Source organism: Cyrtonyx montezumae, unplaced genomic scaffold (assembly GCF_038088225.1).
Source record: "Cyrtonyx montezumae isolate F1298 unplaced genomic scaffold, pur_monq_1.0 scaffold_10, whole genome shotgun sequence".
In the NCBI taxonomy this organism is placed as follows: domain Eukaryota; kingdom Metazoa; phylum Chordata; class Aves; order Galliformes; family Odontophoridae; genus Cyrtonyx; species Cyrtonyx montezumae.
Window position 1 is genome coordinate 1,320,319 of NW_027071826.1, and position 25,347 is coordinate 1,345,665.

At 37.8% G+C, this 25,347-nt stretch overlaps 1 protein-coding gene across 1 annotated transcript in view; it reads right to left on the bottom strand.

Moving 5' to 3' along the window:
* Positions 1-1,993: 1,993 nt before the first annotated feature.
* The window catches only part of KIAA0586 (KIAA0586 ortholog), a 31,772-nt gene continuing 8,418 nt past the window's right edge, over positions 1,994-25,347 (bottom strand). Inside the window, exons 10-26 of the mRNA XM_065747375.1 lie at positions 24,696-24,922; positions 23,865-23,937; positions 23,289-23,549; positions 22,702-22,876; positions 17,151-17,336; positions 16,253-16,440; positions 15,246-15,350; positions 13,932-14,012; positions 8,689-8,885; positions 8,368-8,486; positions 7,620-7,804; positions 6,728-6,887; positions 5,945-6,158; positions 5,173-5,414; positions 4,645-4,712; positions 3,747-3,881; positions 1,994-2,185 (exon numbers count right to left, since the gene is read on the bottom strand). Of these exons, the coding sequence (XP_065603447.1) occupies positions 1,994-2,185; positions 3,747-3,881; positions 4,645-4,712; positions 5,173-5,414; positions 5,945-6,158; positions 6,728-6,887; positions 7,620-7,804; positions 8,368-8,486; positions 8,689-8,885; positions 13,932-14,012; positions 15,246-15,350; positions 16,253-16,440; positions 17,151-17,336; positions 22,702-22,876; positions 23,289-23,549; positions 23,865-23,937; positions 24,696-24,922 (2,808 nt within the window). The remainder of the gene's footprint in view (positions 2,186-3,746; positions 3,882-4,644; positions 4,713-5,172; positions 5,415-5,944; positions 6,159-6,727; positions 6,888-7,619; positions 7,805-8,367; positions 8,487-8,688; positions 8,886-13,931; positions 14,013-15,245; positions 15,351-16,252; positions 16,441-17,150; positions 17,337-22,701; positions 22,877-23,288; positions 23,550-23,864; positions 23,938-24,695; positions 24,923-25,347) is intronic.

The window sequence follows — 25,347 nt, forward strand, 5'->3', positions numbered from 1 at the left end:
GAAAAATGTTTTGTCATCTGCAGAGTTCTAACACAGCCATAACCATGATATGCTCAGTGAACTTCACCACACGTATGAGGAAAAGAGTATAGAGGTGTCTTTGTGAAAACATGTCACTATTCTTCGTGAATGAAAAGAATCCTGTACGTCCTCTATCCTCAAGTGATAATTTACTGTATAATCCTGCACTTAGCATTTTTTGCAGTCTGAAAGTGTGCAAAACTTCTTTATGAAAAATACACTGACAGATCATGAACTAATTTTAGCCTGCTATCATACAGAGCCAAAAAAGGAATTTTAAGCCTAACTAAGTAAGATTATTGCTGAAGTAACTGTAACTATTGTTCACTTTAAGACCACATGTATCACATTCTATTCGTGCATTGGTTTTCATATCCATAACTTCAAGCACTGAGAACAAAGATGTTTAAAGGAAAGACTGATCATTGAGATGCTGTTACACACCTAAGTACACAACACCTAAAAACTGACATTAAGTTACCATAAAAATAATAAAAAAAACATAAAATTGAAGATAACCATATGCACGCACAATCCCCAGCATTGCTGCAAGATGCTTCACCAAGTGACTCATTCTGACAGAGGAATCCACTGAAAGGTGACATGGACAGAGATACCAGTAAAAAACATCAGCTTCTATACACACTGCTATAACAATTAATTACTTCATTTTATCCCTAAACCTAACTTTTAAATAAAATGTTGGACTCTCATTGCAATTGCTGCGGTTATCACGACAGAGCACTTGGTCCTGACTTTTGTTAGACTGAAGGATATGGAATCTTGCAAACCCAGAGGGCAGATATAGAAGATTTGGAAGAAAAGTGGAAATAATTGCAGATCTTCCCCTGCCCCCATGAAGAATTGCTTATTTCTTAGGCAGCACTGACTTGAAACTAAATTTTACAGGACAGACAACAGGCAAGGTGAATTAAATGACATAGCTATTAAAAAAAACCAAAGAGGTACAAAAAGATAAAACGTGAATCCATTCAATGCTAAACAAATACTCTTACTACTCTGAGATCATTTTTGCCACCTGTTCAACATGTTCACTCCCAATCTATCTCCTAATGGTTAAGGGTTAATAACATGAGAAGTGCTTCTCTTGTCCAATCAATAGATGTGGAAATTAAAGGAGAAGAAAAACAACTGTTTGAATGATTCAGGTTATGTAACTTTTGATGCATCAGTGCAATCATATCTGTGTTAATACAGCTTAATAATTATTTAAGTTTAATCGTTCATAAATCCATATTCAACAACACCTCTTCTACAGGCTTGCAGCAGGTTAACCAAGCAAGTATAAAACATTTCAGGTATTCTTAGACAACAATGCAGAGTCTGGGACAGAAAGGTGAACGTGAGGAAGGATGAACCATTACTTATAGTTTCAACTGAAAATAAATGAATCAATTTCCCTGCTTTATCACAGCAAAGTATCTCCACACTACCCTGAACAATGCACTGCATCTGCTACAGTTACCCATCTGGGAAAAAGAAAGAATTTCTATATTGTAATAGGAACACGATGAGTTTAAATTTATTACAGGTTATGAGACACTGCAAAGTCACCCTGAAGGTGTGATAAAAGCAGTAAGGACACAGAGTAATCAGTTGATCTGCCAGTGTTAATATCTACCCTATGGAAGGCAACTGCAAGAAAGCTCTTTTTTGAGATTTGAATTTGACTTCAGAGAATAAAATAGTAGTTGCTAGTCAAATTCTACAAAGGCAAGTGAGTACTTAGCATCTTAGCATGATTATTTCTTTCAAATTGTAGACTAGATTGAGAAGAATGAGGACACTCAAACCAATCCAATTCTCCGAATAAAAATGCTAATCCTCTCCCCATTGCAGTTAAGTTTTTAAAGCTGTATTTTGGGCACACTCTCTAAGATTACTTCAGATGCCGTTACAGAAATCCTCAGTCCTCAGAACCCATGCAAATATCTCAGAGAATAAACAACAGTCACATTGCACCTGCAGTCTGGGTAAGCTGCCCTGGGGATGGAGAACGGGAACCCTGGTACGGTTTGTCCTCAGAAGGTCGAGCAGTTGCATGGTCCACATCTGCTGGGTGTCCCATTAGGATTCTCTCTGCTGCTCTGGTCAGCCGAGGTCTTTGACCTTCACTGAGCTCCCCAGCACTATCATCAGAATCCTACAACAATACAATAGCAACGTCAGAACAGCCTGTTTAAAAACTGCATTAACCCTTAAAGCACACAAACTCAAGTCTCAACTAGTGATGAATAAACATGGCTACAACTATCATCCGACTGGATCTGAAAACAGGACTTACACTGATCAGTACTGGACTGAAAATAACCACAGGGGAAGAACATCACTTCTTTTGTTAGCTAGGTTCTTGCCACGCTGGGACACAAGTTATATTTTGGCTCAGAGCCTTCACTGTCCACAGTTAACTGTCAGATCTCGTAACACTGGAAGAACCTAAAAACTGTTGCATGCTAGATTAAAACTTTAATTTTTAAATAGGTTTGGATGGCACATAAAATACAGGCAGTTCTCTGGTTTCTGACTTGCAAAACTGCAGATAAAAAACAGTTAACTAGCTTCTATGCAGGAGAACAAACAGGCTGAATATACATACACACACATGCACAGGCTCATTTTAAGGCAATACTTGCAACATCAAGGAGAAAATTCTGCTCTAATAGGTACATATGCTTGCACACTGCTTGCCAGAATCTGCAGAGAAATTTATTAGCTTCTTGTGTGGACAGACTGAGCAGTCTGTAACTATGGGAAAGCCAACAAGCAAATTAGAGATGCATTTTTAATTGGCAGTGCTGATGAGAAAATGTCATTGCAATTAGTCAGACTCAGAGCTGACACTGTAGAGAGCCATTCTTCAAGTTCACCCACCAGAGCTCATTAAATAACAAAAAAAAAGACAGATAAAGGAACAGTTACAGAGGTGAGGGAAGTTAGCAATTGTTTAGACTAAACTGACCAGGACAGGGGGAAGAAACTGTATATGCATCACTACAATAAAAATGAAAGAAATCTGTCCTAAACAAAGTTGTCCTTTAACTATCTTGCTGTACTCAAAGCTCACTTCCTTTAAACATTCCTCCAGCTAGGTCAGTTAGAATAGGCACTCAATCCAAAGTACCATTTTAAATATTGAAAATGCCTCGATGTGTTACAACAAATGACTTTTGCTCTTTGTGCTGCAGTTATATTTTTCTGTTAGTCTGCTTTTTCTGCCAAGCAAATATGAATGTGTTGAGGTTTTGTTCCAAGATCATATCAACAACATATGCAAAAGCACACGAGAACATTTGCTGACATTCTTCATAGCAGCCACTTGAATGTTTCAGGCAGGTACGTGCAATGAACCTGTAATGCTGCACATACCAGCTGCACTGCTGAATTGACAGAAAACTTCCCTGATGTTCAGAAGGATGAACTGATGCAGTGAAACAGCCAAACACACACCTTGCAGATGAGCTATGTGTGATACTCTGCACAGCTAACTTATTACCTTCAGTGGTTTTAAAAGGTTTACATGAAAACAGAGACTCAAGTGAAGTGGGATCACTTCCAGCAAGGATCAAAGTGTATGATTCTGTTCTATAGTCAACACTAAGGATGAGCTTGAGATTTCATATGCTTGTAATTTTATTTACTTTTCAATCAGAAAGTATCCCTTCAAAACTCACATGTTTGCTGCAAGGAAAAGGACAGTAACTTACCTCCAAATGGTACCTTCCCCCTTGTACAGCAACAGGAGCTTGATTTAATTTGGCCAGAAGAGCCAGAACAGGATCCCTATGATAGCCTTCATGCCTTCTTCTCACCACCTGCCCTTCACTGGGAGGATCATAATCCTAGAACAAAGAAACAAAACCCACATAATACATGACCCAAAACTATTTTTGTGTGAAGCTGCATCGTTCTTACTAGAACCCCCAATTAAGCTTTTTTCATTCACAAAAGAAGTTCTTACAGTTTCCACGTTCAGATCTTTTGTCTGAAAACAACTGACACACTGCTTTTTCCTTTCTTTACTCAGAGACATGCACGGTCTTTGAAAAAGCTTGATGCATATGACTGGCATACTTAGAGAAAGAAAGGGTCTGCTTTTAAGTTTTCAAGTCCAGAGAACGGTCAAGTAAATGGAGAATACCTCGACTTCAGGAGCTTCCATGTCAGAAGAAAAACACTACTAATGCTTTAAGCAGCTTTAGCTAATTCCAGTCTCAATTAACCTACTTTAATAAACTAAGCACACAAGCAATTAAAAGATAGCTCAAAGCTGAAACAGCTTAGAGCACGGCAATGTTCTACTCTGTTTAAGATGTCTTAAAGTTAAAAAAAAAAATAGAAATGAAAATGCATATTAGCCACCTCTCACCCACTGGCAGGAGGTATATAAATTGTACTTTAATTTATTTTTTAAATAAGATAGTTTGCACAACATGCTTTTTTCTTAGGAGCTCTGAAATTCCAAGCATATTTGTTAAGTATACAGCTTTAAAAGTGTAAATTTTAAAACATCAGGAGTGAAAACGCTTGAAGACATCCAATTTACCATTCTGCTCAAGGCAGATTATCACACTAAATCAGCTTCCTTGTTCAACATTTCCTTACCATTTCATTGGCATCCCGTAAAGTGCTCGTTAAGCTTTCAGTGAGGTTTGGAAAAGGCAGTCCTCCTTCTGTTAAGGTTAAAAAATAGTTTAAGTTACAAATACTAAAGCATAACAGTTATATAAAAGTAAAGAATGCTTCAATAATCACAATACCAAACTTCAGTACATTTGGAAATTCTCACTACTGGATGTGTAGTGTAAAACAGATATCCAGAACAATCACTCTTACACTTTGCTTTCAATAAAAACTTACAACCACACTGGACTAGTGCAAGACAGTCCAAATTATTTTCCTAGTTGTTTTTATGTCTGAATAGCAGATTTTTTTTCTTTTTTACAACATTTCACGACAAGAAGAAGAGCGATGATGTTTATCAAATAAATCCAGAGGCATGAAGTGAAACCTAAAGGTCAGGCTCACAGTTTTATCTGACAGAGTATGAAAGGTAATTTCAGTAGGCTGGAAGAGAATTCTATAAAGAAAATGTCCAAATTCTAATTTCCACAGGTTTGTTTCGTTTGTTACCTCTCGCAGCCAGCATCTGGCCACGGCTGAAGAGAACCTCCCCTTCTGAGATGGGTCCATCTGCAGTTTCTGTTTCTGTGGGGGTGAGACTGCTTTCCTGTGTGGACTGCTCAGAACTGTCTGTAGGTGCAGCTGGTGAAACCTGTGGTTCACAAGGAAGCGACTGAAAGGGCCTTGGTGATGACTGCCAAGATGGTAAAATCAAGGCTTCTGGTTCCTCATCATTAGCCACTGACATCTCACTAAAATGCAAGAATAAGCTCTGTGAATATACCAAAAACGCATTGAATAGAATAAAACAAAGTCTTAAATCAATGCTGAAATGAATTTGCAAGTAATGGTTCAAGTGGAAGTACAGCATTTTACTCATTAGTCCAAAAATCAGCATATCTAAATAACATTAATGACACACCTAAATAACAGTAATGAATTTCCAGCTCCTAATTAAAAAACAAAATGTATTCTCACTGAGACAACTGAAAAAATAAAATGCTAACAGTACAGTGTTTCATTGTCACTACATTTATTATTGACAGTCAGTAATGCTATTGGTTTCACATTTGGATGACAACAAATATGGACATAGCAATTCTGAGAAACGTCCATACATCACACTTTCCCTCAAAATATACATCAAGCAATTCAGAAAAGAAGAATTCTGGTTTATTTCAGTACCTCCAGGCATATGCTTGAAGCAGCTCTCTCTACTGACTTTACGAGGACATATTTATTTATAAAGAATTGACAAAACCACCTAGCTTGTTAAACTCACACAGCCTTGGGATTGAATGATTCTTCAGCTGCAGGACTGGGTTTCTCTTCTTCCAGAGGAAGTTCTGCATCATCCCATGGGTTTGGAGGTGCTGGATTTTCCATTCTGGCAGTTTCAGAGGCAGGAGGGCTCGGTGTGATTACTTTAGGAGGGGTACTGACGGGGGTAATCACAGGAGTGCCAACACAACTAACAGCAGCTGGAATATCAGATCCTGCAGGTGTGAAGACAAATTTCAGATCAGAAAGAAAAACAGGAAGACAGGCAGCTACTCAGCTCCTAGTAAGCACTTGTAATGTTTGTGGTGCCTTTCTGAGTCATGATGAGATGAGGTGAAGATTAGTTTCTTCTAAGAATGGTCTTTTTATTTGAAGGGGCCAGAATACAATCTCAATTCCTTTCTTCAGTAAGGGAAACTACTCTGCATTTTAAAAACTGTGCTGCTTAACCTGGGGAGTGTAAATTTGGTTCAATTAACACTGGAAACACAAGAAGGAGCAAAAGACAGTTACTTTTCTGAAGTGAAAAGTGGAAGGAGGAGGCGGGATGGAAATCACACAGACTGTAGCAGTGTGCATTAAGAAAACAGAACAGTGAGCAGATAGGTGTTTGTTCTTTTCTACAGATTATCTCATAACTCTTATATTACATGAGTCCTCACTTGAATCATAGCCTCAAGAATGTTTATCCTGAGATAACACTTCTTTGAAGAAGAAAATTAAAGACTAAATTTAGATTAAAGCATATTTATTCCTTCTAAAGTTCAATAATTATTTTCACTACCTGCTGCTTTCATTTTTTCTTGTGCATGAGCATCCCTGCTCAGCTCTGCGATAGATGGAGAAGACTCTGGAGTTTTGACTGGGAGCATTTCTTTTTCTGAAGGTGGTGTTGGTGGTGGTGTGGCCTGAGGTGTTGGCAACGGAGTAGGCACAAGACACTCCTGAGGAAAAGAGTTGTAACCACAGTTCTTATCTCAATGCAAAACTCCTGTCTTCCACAGTTAGGGCTGAGAGATGGGGAGGGGTGGAAGAGAGGGGTTATATATGCTTCATGACTCCTCCATCTAAACATAAAGATGCACCAGCCTAAATTGTTTGCCTGGACAAAACGAACAAACAAAAACCAAAACAAATATTTTTTTGATGCTTTGTAAAGAAAATCCAATAGCCAGGCTGAGGAAGGCCTCCAGGCTCTTTTCCACAGAACAAATCCTAGACTTACCACTTGTATTATCAGCTCTTAATGGAAGTCAAGCACGCGAGCACATTGAGCAGTTCAACACGAAATCTGTACTGATTGGGCTGCTGAAGCTGAGCTGAACTTCACAGAAAAATGATAACAAAAATACACAACAAAAGCCTGGATAGCACAAAATTTTGTTCTTTTCCTTACAAATGAGCTCGGTGCTCAGCCTTGAAATAAATAAATAAATAAATAGATAAATATTGCATGCTGTCTACAGCACAAAGGAACTCGTAAAAAATAAGATAGGTTTTACTTTGTTTCTTGCTAAGGTATAATAAAGAATAATTAAAAAAAATGAAAACCACGTACAATGAACTCTTCAGTCTTTTTCTGACACCTTTGCCTTGCACATATTTGAACCACCACGCTACCAAGAAATCATCTCGTAGAGCTTCAGTAGGAAAGTTGAAATAAAACAGACCCTTACCATCACAGCTGTCGTACTTGGAAGAACATCTGCAGCAGGAACTGCTTCCTGAGCTTGCCTGTTACCCATCATGGTTGCAACTGTCTCACTGAGCACTTCATTGACTAGCTGACTGATCATTTCTGAGTCCACTGGCACACCAGCATCAATAAAGAGCTGAAATCCTCCCCCACCTGCAGCTTCAACTGGAAAGGAAGGAACACAAAGCACACGTCCAGGCCTCAGTTCTTAAACATGTGCACTGTAATGCAGCTGTGCACTTTACCCTCTACGAACGTTTTCACATTCCTTTGCAGAAAGTAATTTTTGTAGTTCATATGCAAAGAATATGTATATATACAAACAACAAATGATCCTATGAAAGAATATTGATAAGCAATTCCGGATCACAAAAGAGGAAGTGAAGTGCAGTGACATCACAGGAGAATTGTATTTGTCTCCCATTCCCACAGATTTATAAGGAAATTAGTTTTGTTTAAATATCTATTAACAGAAGATAAGCAAATTAATATTACAACCTTAGCAAAATGCCACATGAATCCAAAATTTCATTTAGATGGCCAATAACAAAATTGGATTTGCACAATGGCGCCTTTCATGCACTTCCTTTTCTTTTTTTGATTGTTATTTCAAGGATCTTATAATGCCTGCTCAGTCTCAGCAATAAATTAAAGCATGCACTCTTGCACGTTATAATTAGCCTATATTTGAAACAAGCTACCTGCTGAAAACAGCATCTTCTACTTACCAATGTCAGAGGTTACAGTCTCACTGTCTTCTCCCTCTAACATGCTAACACTGGGCACAGTTTCTCTCTGAACTGGGTACATCTTGCTGATAATTTCTGCCATTATTTCCTGTTCCACCCTAGCAAAAGAGAACATCTGTAGCTATCAGTAAGCACCCACACACCTAAAAGTGCACAAAAGAGCATTCCTGACACAAGATGTAAGGAAGCTCTAAGGAAAAGAGGAGAAGGGAGAGAAAGGGAGAAGAAGAGAGGAAAGGTGTTCTTCAGATTCCTTCTTTCACATACGTTCTCCTGATGTTTCGTTACACCTTAACTCACCAGTTTATCAGTCTGTTTTCTATAGTTTCTCTCCTTTCAATCCATTCATCCAAAACATCAGAGGACTGCTGAGGAGCAGAAGCCACCGGAGGAAACGGAGGACCATTGTATGTTGGTTCAGCAACTTTACAATGTCCATTAATCTCTAGAAGAGGCTCTGTAAATTCTGGAATTTCATCCCTCTCCTCTTCTTGATCCTAATAAATAATTAGTAAATTAAGTTATAGGGTATTTTTGGAAAACAACATAACTGAGGTAACTGTTGGATGCTTTACTTCAAGAAACAGCTACATCACATCAGGGCACGCAAACCACATTCTCCCTTCTTAATATGTGGAAGCTAATTGACACAATTCTAAACCTAGCAAACCATAAATTTGCAGAGGTATGAGCACAGAAGAACGGCTGGGTAAAAAATGACTTGAATTATATTCCTTGCACATGGCAGGGAGCCAATGGCAATATGAGTACATGAGAAATTTACTTGTGACATAACTCTGGTTTCATTAAATATATACTCAAGAAATGCGTCTCCTTAAAATATATATTTATATTGAGAAGCTTTTTCACATTCATTTGCTGATATAGAGAAATGTTTTGCTTTTGTTTCTTCTCTTTTTTAGAAATTAAGACTGTATTTTAAAAAAGCAAGCTGGTTGAAACACACATTCCCAGAAGTGTGCAGGACAAGTGCACGGTCAGTCAAAACTCTAATAAAGTTCTCATCCCTGAAGCCAGGACGTTAACAACTTACACACGTGCTACGTGTACATCTACACTACAGCTAACTTCAATTGCTGAAAAGTTGGAAGCCATTTCTGGATAATCAGCTCAAAAGAGATACCCTCAGAGACTCTTTGCACTGAATCCTAATGCACTATTTCTGGAAGTCCTCTAAATAATCTGTGTGCTTTACAATGTTTGCCACTGAAGATGTCACTCTCCTTTTGCTTCCCGAGCACTTAGACAGCACTTAGGATGAGAGGTCATGGCCCCAAGTTGCACTGGGGAAGGTTCAGGTTGGATTTTAGGATACATTTCTTTACAGAAGGAGTGGTGATGCAGTGGCACAGCTGCCCAGGGAGTGGTGGGGCCAACGTCCCTGGAGGTGTCAAAGAACCATGGAGCTGTGGCACTGAGGGATGTGGTTCAATGGACATTTTGGTGATGGTTTGAAGGTTGGACTGATGACCTTAAAGGTCTTTTCCAATCTTAATGATTCTATGACTCTGTATATCTCCAAAAGCACCAGCCCATCATACTGTACCTGATAGATGAGAACCTCCATCCTTCACTCAAAATTAAAACCATCTCAAAAATAAGTTTATGAAAATTGGGCATACTGAAAAAATGATGAGGAGCTGAGCCCTAAATTACTGGCAGGAACCACACGATGTTGCATAAAAAAGGTAGCTCAATGTAGATCTCCGTTTAGTAAGAATGACTTCCAACATAATGAAAAGAGAAAAAGGTTTATTTTCCCTTTCTAATCAGTTATCTTCAGCCCCACCCCCCCTCAAAAAAAAAAAAAAATGTTTTTATCAATGAAAAAAAGGAGATGGATTAAAAAAAGACAGCAACTTTTCTCTTTCCATCCTCAAGCCAGCATCTACTGTATATACACTATGAAACTGAAAAGTCAGATAGATCCATGATGAATATTACAACAGATTGCTACTGGAGAGCTTCTGCAGCTTTAAATGGAAGTATGTTTTTCCAAAGAAAAGTAGGCAGAAGAGAATATGTGTATTTGGGGAATCACAAAGAAAGATCCCACAGTTTTCTGCATTCATTCAGAAATAAGATGGTAAAGTTAAACTCAAAACTGCACCGGATGACTTCCGAGCTGATAAGCAGTGCCTTCTGTTAGGATCAAGGTATTCATAACCATAATTCACTCTGACAGCAAACATAAAGATGTCTTTACCCAGCGTGTCATTATGCATTTTCTTCTGACTGCATTACTCCATACATTTCCTTTGATGTTGCCTATTTAATATAATCTTTTTTTTTTTCCCTGAAAGTATGCAAGATGCAAACATCTGGATTATATAAACCAAGTACATGCAATAAATCCTGCCTATAATTAGTAACCTCTGACAAGCTTTCACAGTTCCCCTGCATTTCTAAACTACGTGCACAAAATGTGTTACATTTAATAGTGCACAAATCCAAAAGACAGTTATAGTCTCTCCAGAAATTAAATAAAAAAGAGAATATTCACTGCCTAATTATACAGATTGAACTTGCACATATATCACTGTAGACTGATCCTGAATAATCTGCCCTTAAGTTTGCACTTCAACCTCCAGGAAGCTGTTAAAAAATATTTATCACTATGCCATATTTTGATTGGGCGTTAATTAGAAAGTCTTTCAGATACGAGTGGAATATTAATCATAGCACTTTCTGACAAAGTGTCAAGCTCAACTACTTCCCAAATTACAACCAGATAATTAACTTGGTTTTTTAAATGATTAGGTAATGCATAGTCTCTTACTGAAGATATCCAAAACTCAGTTGTGGACTTTTACAGCTATCAAAACAAGGTCAGACCGTACTGGAGGTGTCACCTGTGAAGTTGTGCCTGAACAATTACGTGTAAAAGAATCACAGTCACACAGACTCAGAAAGCACCTGTCAAAAAACAGAGTTGAGGCCGACGTGTTTACCCTCATCTCTGCATGTTAGGCATTCTGGGGCAGCATTCAAAATGGAAGCAAAATGTATTTTAGAAACAAATCTCCACCCTGCAACTGAGGCAAGGTTTTGAAAGAGCAAGAAGCCTGCCTGATCTTAAGGGGACCTAACTCCACTGCTTTGGAAAACAGAATTTTGGGTCTTTAGACACAGATGGCAAGGTTGTGATGGGAGAACAGGTCCATCACCTCTGTCTGTGTCAGGGCAGGCATGTTACAAGTTGGGACATGATGCATTTGTCTATAAGACTCAAACATCCCAATCAGGATTCTTTCAGGGGATAGCCCCAGCATCCTGGCATGAAACACAGCAAGATGAGCTGATGGGCACTCTTGTCAGCACCCTTCCTAAGACTCAGTTGGGATATTCTGGGGGAGTAGGGAGAAGAATTAAGGATGGTAGAAAACCTTGTGTTTACGAGGAGAAACCAAAGATTTGGAAAAGGAATGACCAAGGTCATTTAAGGAGGTGCAATTAAGAGAAAATAGATGGATAAGGGGATAAAAGGAGCTGGTTGCAAGTAAAAAGTGGCTGCTCAGTGCACTGTCAGGCTTTGCCCCCTGCCTGCTCAATGCTCTCTGTCCTGTCTGTGCACTAAATTCCATTTCTGATTATTTTCCTGAGAAAGGAGCTTTCCATCCTAAGTGCATATAAGGAGGCAGAAGCAGTAGCAACCCAGTAAGGCCTGAGCGTCCCTGGTGCTGTAGCTGGAGCAAGTGCATGCAGGCATATCAGTGCATGAAACATCAAGCCAAAAGCAGCCACTCAGAAGGACAAATGATTTGAGACTGCCTGCCCAGCTCCCAGAGCTGGGAAGGGCAGGGTCCCAGGGCCAACACTGGACATACTGTCTAAGGACAGATAACAAATCCTTACGTACATACATATGTACAGAGACACCTCTGTCTGTACATACAAACTCACAAACACACATAGATTCCAGATCTCCATTCTGAGCTGCCAGAGAGTGGAACAGGATCAGCCTACTGGTGCTGAATGCTGGAAAGGTAAAGCAAATCTTGAGAAAAGGAAACATCAGAGCCAAGGTCCTGAAGTTTTTGTGCAATATCCATCAGGGAAGAAAGCGGGGAAGAAAAAAACTAATAATAAAAAGCAGCTATTTCACAAAAATCCTTCCCCTCTTCAGTTTAATAGAATTAAGTTGTTATAAAAAAAAATAATGAGGGTGTGGGGGGCAGGCAGCACTAAGTTATTTCCCTGCATAGCATTTTCTGCACATTCTTTCATCCGTCTGAAGTGAAGTTACTGTGATAAGTCTTTCTTTTGATGCTTTCAGTATTCCTGCCACTCCAGAGGTTGATTTTATGCTTCCACATTTTGTTTGTCTTGCACATTTTTAAGAACATTGTCTGCATGGTCATAGGCCAAACATGTGTTTCACTTGGAACATTTTTTGGTACTGCGGTTAAAATACATTTCATTGCCAAAAATAAATGATAAAAGCAATCCAGAAGAAAAACAAGAAAAGCTGAAAAACTGTTACATCAAAAAATTTATGTCGTGGGACTTCTTTTGTTAGATCACAAAATGATTTCTTAAATAGTTTTCCTACTTATAAAAATAAGATAAAGTTTTTTTTGTGCAAATAGAAGTTTTCCAAACAGATTTAATTCCTCCCCTCCAATAACATATGGTTTGGAACCAAAATAATAAATAAAACCATTTCCCCACTTTTATTAGGTAAATCACACCTTAAAAAACAAACAAACAAACCAACAATGACCCACAGAAAAGACCCCACACAAAAAAGCTGGGGGAGATTCTGAGGAAAAAAACCATTTCAGGAGAACACTAACAAATAACAGCATATTTGTGCTCATAACACTGATTCTTAAAGGCAGCAGGAGGTAGGAGCTGCCATCTCCCACAGAGGCAAGATACTGCACAGCATCCAGGTGACATTGCTTCCTTCAGAGGCAGCATTTCCCAGCTACCACTGAATTTCTGCTTGTGCTCTTCATCTAGAGAGGTGAAATACAGCCTGGTTCGCCAAAGTTGAACTGGGTGTGTCTGCCAGCCCCTACTCCACCTGACAAGCAAGAACAGGAAAGTACCTGCTACCTGGAGATTACATGGTAAAAGAGCATCTCCTATAAACCTATGCCATTATATCAAAGAAACAACGACACTGTTAAAGAGGCACAGCTACCCTAACAAGACAACAGCCAGCTCACCTTGTCACCTCTTAGTGGGCTCCATTAAGTAAGTAGGAGATTGTCATTTAGAGCTTAAAATGGTGAAATCTAAGTGCTAAGAGAACTACTTTTATTCCTACTGGATTCTAATATATCCAAATAAAACCTAGTATTAATTCTTTACTGTAACTTTCCAAAGGTCCTTTACTAATACACAGTAACACTGCTTTAATACTGTGAACAGTTTAGTATTACTCTCAATGTGATCTTTTTGAAGTTACTCACAAAATAAACGAATTTTCTACATTTCATCTTCCATTATGGCAGAATAATAGAAATCAAACAAAAAAAAACATTAAGGAAATGACATTTTTGCAATATAATTACCTGCATGACATCAGTAACATCAATGAAATTAGTTCCTGGAAACTTTATGTCTTCTTCCTCGCTTTGTATATCTTCTGGAGCCTATTTGTAAAGACAGATGGTAATTGTTAGATATCTCATATTGGAGGTAAAGAAAATAAATGCATTAGCAGAAAAACTTCATGCCAAGAATGCAGTCATATCATCAATTTGTCAACAGCCTGAATCCAAGACAAGTGATTTACCTATCTTAAAAGTGAGGGGAAACTTCTCTGCATAGTACAAAAAGAGCTTATTAAAACTCCTCATTGTACACCAACAATTAAAACAAAAATCAGAAATCAAAACTTAAAACAAAATCAGCAGTTCCAGGACAATACCTGTAATTCATATTAAAAAAAATATATCAGTAAGACAAAACACTGAGGAAAATAAAACAGTACGCAGAGTCTGAAAGCATCTTTAGCAATTCACTAATGTGCAATTTCTACAGTTACTTAAAGACATTAGTTATAAATAATGGCTGCTATTTTAGTCACTGGGCTCTCTCTTATTCATTACTTCTCTTTTGACCATAACCAGACCTAAGCCAGAGAAGCCCTGAGACACAGGGGAAGCAGAAGGTACAGTAACCAAACAAAAATAATCACTGCATCTCTGAGCCCTGTTCAATTCACACTATCCAAACTGTGCCATGCACAATACAGAAGTCCACTGGAAAAACAACATGCCACCCTGTAAACACGGGCCCTACTTCACCACCTTACCTTGCAATACACAGCAGTAAACATTTTATTTGCACAAAAGCTTTCATTACTGCTTAGATGATAAGAAAACAAACACTTCAAAAAGGTATATGGAAGGAGATCAGAGGGGACTGAGTCCGTGGCCTAGCTATTGTGTGTCATCTATCTACACACAGCAGGCTACCAATGAACAGGCTACACATGCACATCACTAATGTCTATCACATGGCCGAGGAACAGAAAGGGGAATGAAAAACAACCACAGTCTTCATGACGAAACTCTGAAGCCAGTACAGGGCAGACATCTTACAGGCCAGTATGGGATAACAGCTCTTAACACCACAGTTATGTGGTGATTATTTAATCTTGGAAGTACAGTGTCTTCATGTCATTTTTCATACTCTTTAAATAAATCCTTCATAGTAAATTCCTCGAAGTAACTACATCATTTTTCCTGGAAATGTCTAATTTCTCTAACTAAAACAAAAAAAATGAAATAACATGGCAGTAATTTAACAAAACTGATCTTTTTTTTTTTGTCGTTTTTTGTTTCTAAATTAAATTCACACACATTTAGACCAATCAATACCTGTATTACAGCATCAGCAGGACAAAGTGCAGGTTCAGGTTCTTCCACATGGTTTACACTCACATGGCCACTCGAAATGCTGTCAATATCGATATTTGGTAACACCTAGGCAAGAACAAATAACCAGTCTGAAAAATCTATGTATTAGCTCAGCCACTGTTGTTGAACTTTTTATATTCTATCATCTTCCAACTGCTACTCAGTCATGAAATATTATCCCTTTTTTCTTGTGCTACTTGATCTCTCCTGCTCTCTAATTCCCTGAACTTTGTCTTGCATGTGATGAAAGGTGAGCAGGCCCATAGCTGTTTACAGAGCACACTAGTGTTTGACATTCAGTTCATTTCAGTTGGCCTACAAGCCATGGGTAAGGCTGATTATTGGCTTCACATTGTCATATATCTGGTAAAGTAAAAGGTATGTGGGCAGTGATAGAGAAGGGAACAAAGTACAAACTCAACCTGTATTTAACTTCAAGATCCATTACCATTTATATTTGAAAGGTGTGTGTAGGAGTGTGTATATTCTCAACAATTTGAATCCATGATACTGAATAAGTAAGAACCATTAACTTCCTTGACAACAGACTATGAAAATAAGAAAAAGCTAGGCAAGGACTTCAGTAGCTGATTAATAAAGAGTGAAATTCTTGGGTTGAATATCATGCTTGGAAGAGAAATCTTAAAGGCAAAATCATTCATCTGAAGAAACTGACATCCACATTAATACTTTTTTTATTCCAAGTTTCTTCTGGCTCAAAAGTGTCTCACACACACACAAAAAAGTGAAACACTGTATGACACAGAACTGTTTTACAAACACCTTACACAGTTACCTACAGAAAAAGTGACTATTCTGTTTGGATTAAATACTGTTAAGTTGTTCTTGGTCCCTCCATTCTAAATGTTTCTAACAGCTACTGATGTCTAAGATACTAGTGGATGAGACCTCTATAGCTAGCATTTATTCATTAAAATAAACAAGACATCACCACTCTTGATACATACCTGCACAGACAGCTGAGGGGGATCCTTCTTCTCTGATGTCATCTCTATTACAGCAACATTTGGCTTTTTTACTTCAGTTGGAGGCTTTGGTGGCACTTGGGGAAGAGAAGTTGTGACCGTAACAGGGTGTGGTTTGCACATAACTACTCCTGCAGGCTGCACTGAAAGGTCAGCAATTTGGGTATGACCTAAAGAAAATTTTAAACCAATTACAGATATCTATCAGCCTTCAAAACAAGGCAGTAAATTAATAAGACTAAATTCTGGGTGTCTGTGTTTTACGTGAAACAGACTATTAGAATTACAGACTAAGACTGCATTTTATTCTCACACCACTTACTAAAACACTGTACTTCACCAAGTAAATTTTCTCAGCAAAAATCTGCAAAAAACAGCCATTTTTGGGAAATTATTCAGTTTACTTGGCTAGGGTGACACCTAGTGCTGACAACAAGCATAACTACATTGTCTTCACCACTCTAACATGCCATGTTCCTTCCTCCTGAGATCCTTTTAACTATCTTCCAAATACTCTTACACTTAGTATAGCATCCCTTCAGTTTTGATTTGAGACCCCTCTTGTTTTTTACTTAATTATCATCTTTAAATAATAACCCTCCCCCAATAAGGTCTATATAGAGGTTCTATAGAAGATTCAGACTGTGAAAATTTATTAGTGTGTTTGCCGCAGTCCTGCTGAAATTGTTGGGCTGAAGTCACTATAAATGTTGAATCCAAGGCCCAAGAAACTGGTGATCAGTGACACAGATACCAAACAAAGCCAGAACAAGAGCCCTCACGGACCAGGGCAAATCACCAACTTGACAAGATTGGAGCTGCATTTCCACAGAGCAGCAGGTATCAACCTACAACCCCTCCAGAGGTTATTTGCTCCTACCTAGTGGAACAGCCATAGGAATTAGGTGACCTTCAATGAGACTGCAGTCATCAGGCACATCTCTCTTGGGACTAAAAAAATACTGGTTTTCTTGAGCAAGTGCATACAAAGGATGCTGCTTCTTTGAGCTGATTACTGCACTCTGTGTGTGAGAAGTCTGTGTTCCTGCTGACTTCACCACTGTACCTGAAATGAGTGACAGTTAAGTTGCACACCTTCAACACACATACAAATTCAGTAACGTCACGCTCTACTAAATCAAGCCTTTGAACAGCAAGGGTTCTAATTTTTGCTGTGGGATAAATTGAATGAGGTTGGGAGATGGCAAAACTCTAAGAGCAGCAAGTTAGATGTCTCAGTTTGACAGTAAGGAAGGAGTTAAAATGACAATTTTTGAGCAACTAACTCTACATTATGAAAATATGTATATAAAATTTTATCTTAGACCTCTGTTGTTTATAGCCATCACCCTTCACATATAAATGGCCCATTAACATGGCATCAAACACTCTTTTTAGCTCTGTTTGTATTTAACAGCTACCTAATTAATCGAATAATGGGAGTCAATGATTATAAAATTTAGGGATAATAAAGATTGATAATGTGACTTTTAACAATGCAGAAATGAAAGTAAGCCAACCCACTTATGAAGTGGCATTTTAGTACTAACAAATTATGGGTTATAAGCCTAAAAACAAAAATAGCAGGTCATAAATCTTCCATTAGTAAATGCAGATCAGACAGAAGCATCTCTAAGAAAGGACTCAGTGTCATGTTGGATAAGCAAAGCCATAAGAAACCACAACACAATGCTGCAGTCAAGTGGACAAGCATCCAGATGTCTCAAGAAGACAGCAGTAAGGTAGAGCAAGACTAAGCTTCTATAGCATGACAACATCCAGTTCTAATTCTCCACCCCCATAAATATTGAAATAAGTTGAATATTAAAAGAGTCTTTTAATTTTGTTAGGAAAATTACTTGGAAAATGAAGAAGCTGTAAACTGAAGCCAAATGCTTATTATAAATTCTAAATATTCTAAAATAAATATTCTAAATATTACAAATTCTGAACTGTGCCATTTACTCTTGAGCCATAAGGTACCTAACAACAGGAAGAAGTAACTAAGGGCAGAATTTTTCATGTCTTTAAATGATGAGCACATACCTTTTTTTAAAGCACAGATTAGCCAGAAATACTGTTCTTTAGTCAAAGACAAATTACAAAACTCAGTAATGTAAACAGATACAGTTCAATGGCTTGTGATTTAGAAGAGGTCACACTGTGTAATCTACCAGCCTCCCCGGCCTTGAACTTTTGAGTAAAAGCAGAAATTGGCAACATATCTGCAATACTGCCAACTTGTAAAAACAAGGTTCTCACAGCAAGAATGATTAAGTACTGTGTACACACAGCACCTCATTTTAATTGCTTTCAACTTTTCATTTCTCCCTGAAAAGTTTATTTGCACTGGGCAGAAACTGGACATTTAATTATACTTTGTTTTAAAAACCTGGCGTTTCACATGTATTTATTAGTTCAAATTATGCAGGAAAATAACTTTTTTTGAGAAATGCTCTCTTGCCCATAAAAGTGTGAATAGTTGGACTTTTTTCCCCCCAGTTTCCCAGAAGAAACCGAGCATTAGTCACTACAGTTTATTTGCAAAGAAAATGGTTGAGAAGGTTATAAAATGACTGAAAGGAGACTCTCCAGATGGCCATTTCAGTCGTAACTAGACATGCTTATTCTAACATTAGCTTAAAACAAGCTCAGTGGACTGCTCTAACAAAAAAAAGGAATCATTTAGAAGTAAGAATCCATTTTTCAGCCAATCAAACTCAAGGCCAACTGTTAGCAATCATTTGAAAGCCCTTATCAGCTGGTACATAACAGCCAGTAAGGGAATCTGAGGGTGCAATTGCATGAAGGAAAGATGAAACCATGTCTAATATATGCTAGATTTCTTCCTTTCTTTTAAGAACCTCGTGGTTCCTTGTTCACAGTCCTAGCAGAGGAGTAGGAATCTGTTTCTAATTCTGTTGGTTATACTTCCCTGCTGTAACTGCATCTTTTGGAACAGCAGCCCACAAAAACATTTAATAATTTTGTCATCATTTGACTCATGTCAATACAGAATAATTACTTCTCCACTTCACTGGCGAGATGTAGGAAAGCACATTAATTGAGCAACTTGATCAACTGTCTTGGAGAAGTGAAAGACCTGTCATGATAGTATCAAAACAAAGGCTGAGCCACTAAAATCAGAAAACAGATTAAATAGTCATGGAAATGCTAATGTTAAGTGACAAGCAAAGAAAAAAATAAAGTAAAATTAAAAATCCATCTTCCTTTCTTCCATTAGAGAAGAATACAAAGGTGTCTTACCTTAAGCTGTCAAGATATAAACAAAAGTGTAACTTTCTGTAACTGCAGTCTGATGTGAAATAGGGCAATTATTGTTAGGATGGCTTCATTATTGCAAACACACATGCTGCTCTACTGTTTTAGTACGACTTAGTGACTTGGAAGAGAATCCATTTGGGTAAAGCCTATCCAGAGTTCATTTTGTTTTCAAGGCAAATAGCTTTTAAGCTGTATTTGTCACACTCAAGAGTTCTGGAAGATTATAGAAAATGATGTACTGGATCCATGCTGTCTTTCTCATTTACTATTCACCCCAGCAGAAAACAAGCTAAAGCATGGGACAAACTTATTACAACTTCATACCTTTACATTTCACTAAATTAAACATGGTAGCAGTAGAAAATTGTTAGCATTAAAATATCCTATCATCTACTGCTGAGAAAAGATAGATCTGTGCGAAAGGCAAAGGAAGGGACACAAGGACAACACACTTTACCCACTTCTTTTCAAGGTCTTGTTTCTGAAACTTTAAAATTGGCCTCCCTGGAAAGCTTGTCACCTTCTCCAAAAGAGAAGAGTTCTCTAAATCTAGACAACAAACTGTCATTTAGGGCTCAGCAACAGCACAGCTGCTAATTAAAACATACTTAAAGAGTCTGTTTTTAAATCTTAGAGGTGACTGTATTGTACTTACAGCTATACTACGTGCTAACAAACACACATCTTACTCCAAAAGAAAAAACATTAGAAAAAAGAAATCATAGGTGGTCAGCACTGGCAGCAGAGCCAAGAGAATGGCAGCTCACAGTGATCCTTCAAACAAGTATCCCAGCATTTAAAAGCAGAAAAGAAAAAGAGAGGTCAAAGCAAAACTACACGCAATCTTTACCTGGACTATAGATCACATTTTCAGGGGAGTTCTGAGAACTGGAAACACATTCTAGCAGTAAGACTGATTCTTTGTGGATCATGACAGGGCTTGAGAGCAGCCATAGGAAGAGTGCTAGAACCACAGACAACTCTATGCTTAACACCAAAGCCTGCACTGATTTGCAGCTACGGATGTAAGTCATAAGTTAAAAAAATTTCCAAGCTCAGGAAGTGAAGAGGAAAGGCAGCTAATAAACACTGCACTCTTCTTCTACCAGTGTTCATTCTATTATCTTGACTGTGCCTACTAACACTTTCACTGCCTCTTTAAATTCAAACACATTCTTTCCCTTGATCACTATCTTTTATCAATCAACTTACTCGCTCCCTGCTGCAGTGAGACTAAGAGCCCTTGTTGCTTTTTTTTCCCCTTCTTTCTTCACTCCACTGTTGCTTTCTTTGTTTAGATTTTCCAGTTCTTGCTTTTTTTTTTTTTTTTTTACCTCCTCAAAACTTATAAAACAATTTCAACAAAGGAAAATGCTATCTTGAATACACTCTTTCCTATGTGGATATGGGAAGGAGAGCAGTCTCCAAACTACTTCAGTCATAATGAAAATAATAGTGCAACATCTTTAGAAGTTCCTTTGATTAAATTTCATTTTTCATAACGAGCTTTTCTAGTTATTAAGAGTAACAGTAGTCATGACCTCTAAAACTGCCCTTAGCCCTATGTATGTCAGTTGTTCTGACAGATCTATTACAGATGAATCTTAATTTATCTATGGAGAATCACAGAATTGTAGGGGTTGGAAGGGACCTCTAGAGATCTCGGAGTCCAACCCCCTGCCAAAGCAGGGTCTGGGATCAGTAAGTTCTGAAAAGGTAAACAGGAAATAAAAACGAATCCAATTAAAAAAAAAAAACAAAACCCAAAACACACCATTCACAATTTGTGAAAGGCTCACCAAAATACTGAGAACATTCCAAGGATGTATCACAGATTGTGAGAAGACTTAGGGCAAAAGGCCCCTGACACAGCCCAAAATAGGAGCATGTGCTCTTCTGCAAATCCATTTCAAATTCAAACCCATGCTTTTCAGCACGTCTACTTAGGCATGGAATTGCTCTATTCTTTATATGTTGGGTTTTAAAACAGAAATGAGATCAAGACTGTGCCTTTCAATATAATTCGTTTTCCAATGTAAGTTCCATAGTTAGCAATGTATACTTTAATCCTGACTTGCTTTCATAAGCATCGTGGCAGTGCCACACACAAACAGTGCTTATTTCACACAGCTGCATTTTTTCTTTGTCTCTTTCTTTACTCATCCTACAGACAACATTTTAAAATAATTATCTTCACTGATGGAATGGACTAATTTAGAACCTGTGTTACAGTTTTAACTTACTTCGAGTCAGAGAAAAATAATCAAATTTAATTTAGATTTGTCTTTGTATACCTTATAATTACCTCCTTAACAAAGACTATATTCATTAGTATGATATTCAGTGAACAGACAAATGTTACTAGAGCACCCATTCCTCTCTACTAACTCAAGATAAAGTTCATCTCCACTCACCTATGCCAGCTTTAATTTCACTTCTTTCATTATTTTAAAAATTGGGAACTACTGGTCTTAACACTTTGCCTGCAAAACCCATGAATAGATTTTATTATGAGTTCGTTAATAACCTTTATCAAGTAAACAACCTTAACAAATTAGTAACAAAAAAAAAAAAGTTCTACTCTGCATTTAAACTTGAGTAACAAAAGAAGAGTTATCTTCATTTAGGGAACTGAACCAATGATAACATGTCTTCCAATACTTTCAAGTTAATAGATATCATCACCTTCTTGCCATTTTCATTTTTCAACTTGCATATTAGAGGTAGGAGAAGAAACATCAGGCTTCCTTAGTTTTTCAAGTCTCAGCAGAATTGATCTACTAAATGGCACAGCTGGGTAAGCCTGACAAGTGACCTTCCTCAGAACCTGGGTTAGTCTTTCAACACACACAACTTACAGGTGCTTATGCAGTTACTTCCAGCAATTCCATCTCTTAACTTCAAGACTTGAGCAATAAGAAATATACACACCTGTGTTTATTAGGTTCAGAAATAGGTATGAATTCAACAACCTAAAGTAAGCGAGAAATGAAAAAGCTGCTAGTGTTTTTTTTAGTTTTGAAAGGAGCATCTTTTAACCCTCCCTGCAGTTGCTTCAGCCCTAAACACAAGGGCAGGGGAACACAAGGAATTCCCAAAAAGAAAACTGGTAAGGAACACTTAGTTCACATCCAGGAACTACTTACCTCTAACACGCTCTATCACTATGGGTCTTGGAGGTTTAGATTTAGGAAAGGGAGAGTTGAATCTCAGATAGGGTGCTTTTTTGAGAGTGCTACGATGGCCCTGGTAAATTGGTTTCCCATACACTTTGCTTAGATACTCTTCATTTTGTACCACTGCACGTCGATTCACAGGCTCCTATCACCAAAAACAAACAAAAGTTTAGAGCACTTCATGTCTGAACACAACACAAGATTACAGAAGTCTAGGGGAAAAAGACAGTTTTGCAAAAGTAATTATATGCTGCGTGCACACATGAAAGCTTCTGCACATAGAATGTGTATGAGGTGCTCACCAGCAGGTGGGGGGAACAGCAGGTGCATCCTAAGTCAAACTTGTAACACACCAGTGAATTCAACATTGCTATGCATGCTTAGACAGAGGCTTCTGAAGCACATAAAAATAAGTACAACTTTCACAAGAAAAGTCCACTGGACTGGGCCATCATTTTCATGTGAAATTCTTAGTCTCACATACAATTTTTCACACAAATCCCCCAGTCTACAGCATAATTGCACAGCAAAAAGAAACCAAATACTTATGAACTCACATGTGTCTTTTCTTTAATCCTCTGCAAACTTTCAGAAGAAAAAGAAGTCCTAAAGCTCTGTTTGCTTATATTATCTTCTGCTTGACTCTGCATTGACTTAGCTGCATATAAAGGCTTTTTTGTTGAGCATCCTTGGATTTTCTGAGTTTTTGCTTTAATTTCTTTACTGTTCTTCATAGCCTTGATGTTCTGGGCTCTCTTGAACCATGGGACTTTTTGATCATATTTGACTCGTTCCATATCATTTCTTGCCATTTCAGCCTAAAGATAAAACACAGACATAGTAAAAGGAGGTATTATCTTCAAGGCTATCAGAAGAGTCTGTGGATAACTTTGAAGTTTTAAAAAATGGCCTATGCTTTTTATGCTAGCCAGCAGCTGTGACCAAGTGATTTGCATTCAGCAAGGAAAGCTTTAGAATAGATGTAAATATTTTTCTATAGCAAACTAAATAAAGCAGTTTTTTCATGTTTTCAGGTTGTGGGTGGATTGTGCTTAACTATCAACATGAAAGAATACTGTGAGCTAGAAAAACACATTGCAAAAAAACAGAACTCATTTCTCCTCCAGCCATACCTGGATTTCTGCACTAATGGCCTTAATCTGCTCATCCACGGCCGTTCTGATACGAATCACCTCCAATGCATCTCTGAAACAGAAGGAACTACTTTAGGTCTGAAATTGCACTGATTCATTCCTGGGAAAGTAGGGCCCCTTTCTGTGGGACTCTATGGAAACAGAAACCCAGAACACAGATTATGCACATCTGTACTCTCCAAAAGAAACTGTGGAGACTTCAATCAAGTTTCCCAAACCTAAATTTGTTCTTATATAATGCCACCTGCAAAATTTTTCCTGCTGATACATACTAATGGGATTGCAAACATCTCTGACTAAGTGGCAGTCACATGCCCTTTCCTACCTTCATCAAATGTTGAAGAAATGGGTCTACAAAAATATATTCCAACTCCAAAAATAAGCAGATGATAAAGACTATCACTTCCTCTAATAGCAGCTATCATGCCTGAAAAATCATTACATGAAAAGAAAACACAAGCTTAAAAATATTTTAATAGGATGACCACAATTGTGAATGAAGTAGGTACATTTAATGCAACTGATTAACCAAGCAAAAGCTCAAAAACCAGAAGATCTGCTGTTCAACAACCAACTCTAACGTTTACAAAGCCTTTTTAGATCTGAATGATGACATTGCCATATAGTATTTCTACGGCTGCACTTTTGTCTACAAAAAGCTCAGTGCATCCTGCTACTGACAGCAGATCCAGTTGATAGTCCCAGAATTCAGATTTACGTTAATAAATAAATATGTGAGCACATAGAAGGAATAAAATCACAGAATCATAGTGGAACAGTCCCTTGAAGCAGTGAGGAATAGGGCCTAACCTGTCTGTAGTCACAGCACTTATGAAAGCAGACATGGCACCTCTATTTCTTGCACGAAGAACAGCATCCAAGTTTTCTTCAAGAACCTTTTTTCTGCATTGAACTTCCCTCAAAACCCTTTTTGCATCACTCAGGATGGATTTCGGTGCTTTAATGTTTTGAAGGATGGAGGGTTTAACGAGTTGATTATGCTCAGGAAGATCAGATGCAATGGTAGTTGGTTTTGACTACAATTGAAAGAAAAACACTGGACTTTAATCAGAGATTGTAATCTATTTTCTACTCACTATGTGTGTGAAGAGGAGATGGCACTTGTATAGATTTGCATGTAAACCCTCATGTATGAAGTATTCAGTATTCCATACTGAAGAGTAATTAAATACATAGCAAAAACCAGAATCCTCTAAATATATATCCTCATTTGCCACTGTGGCCCCAAGAAACTCCAGGAAATATATATTACTTTTAACTGTAACACCACACCACCACGATTCTCTCTCTTTTGCTGGTTTTTACTTCTCCAAAGAAACAACAAAGCAACTATTTGCTTTTTAATTAGCTGAAATTCATGAGAAAATGTAAAACAAAACAAAAACAACCAACCAAACAAAAAACACATTCACATTCAATCTTAAAATGGCGTAGACTTGCC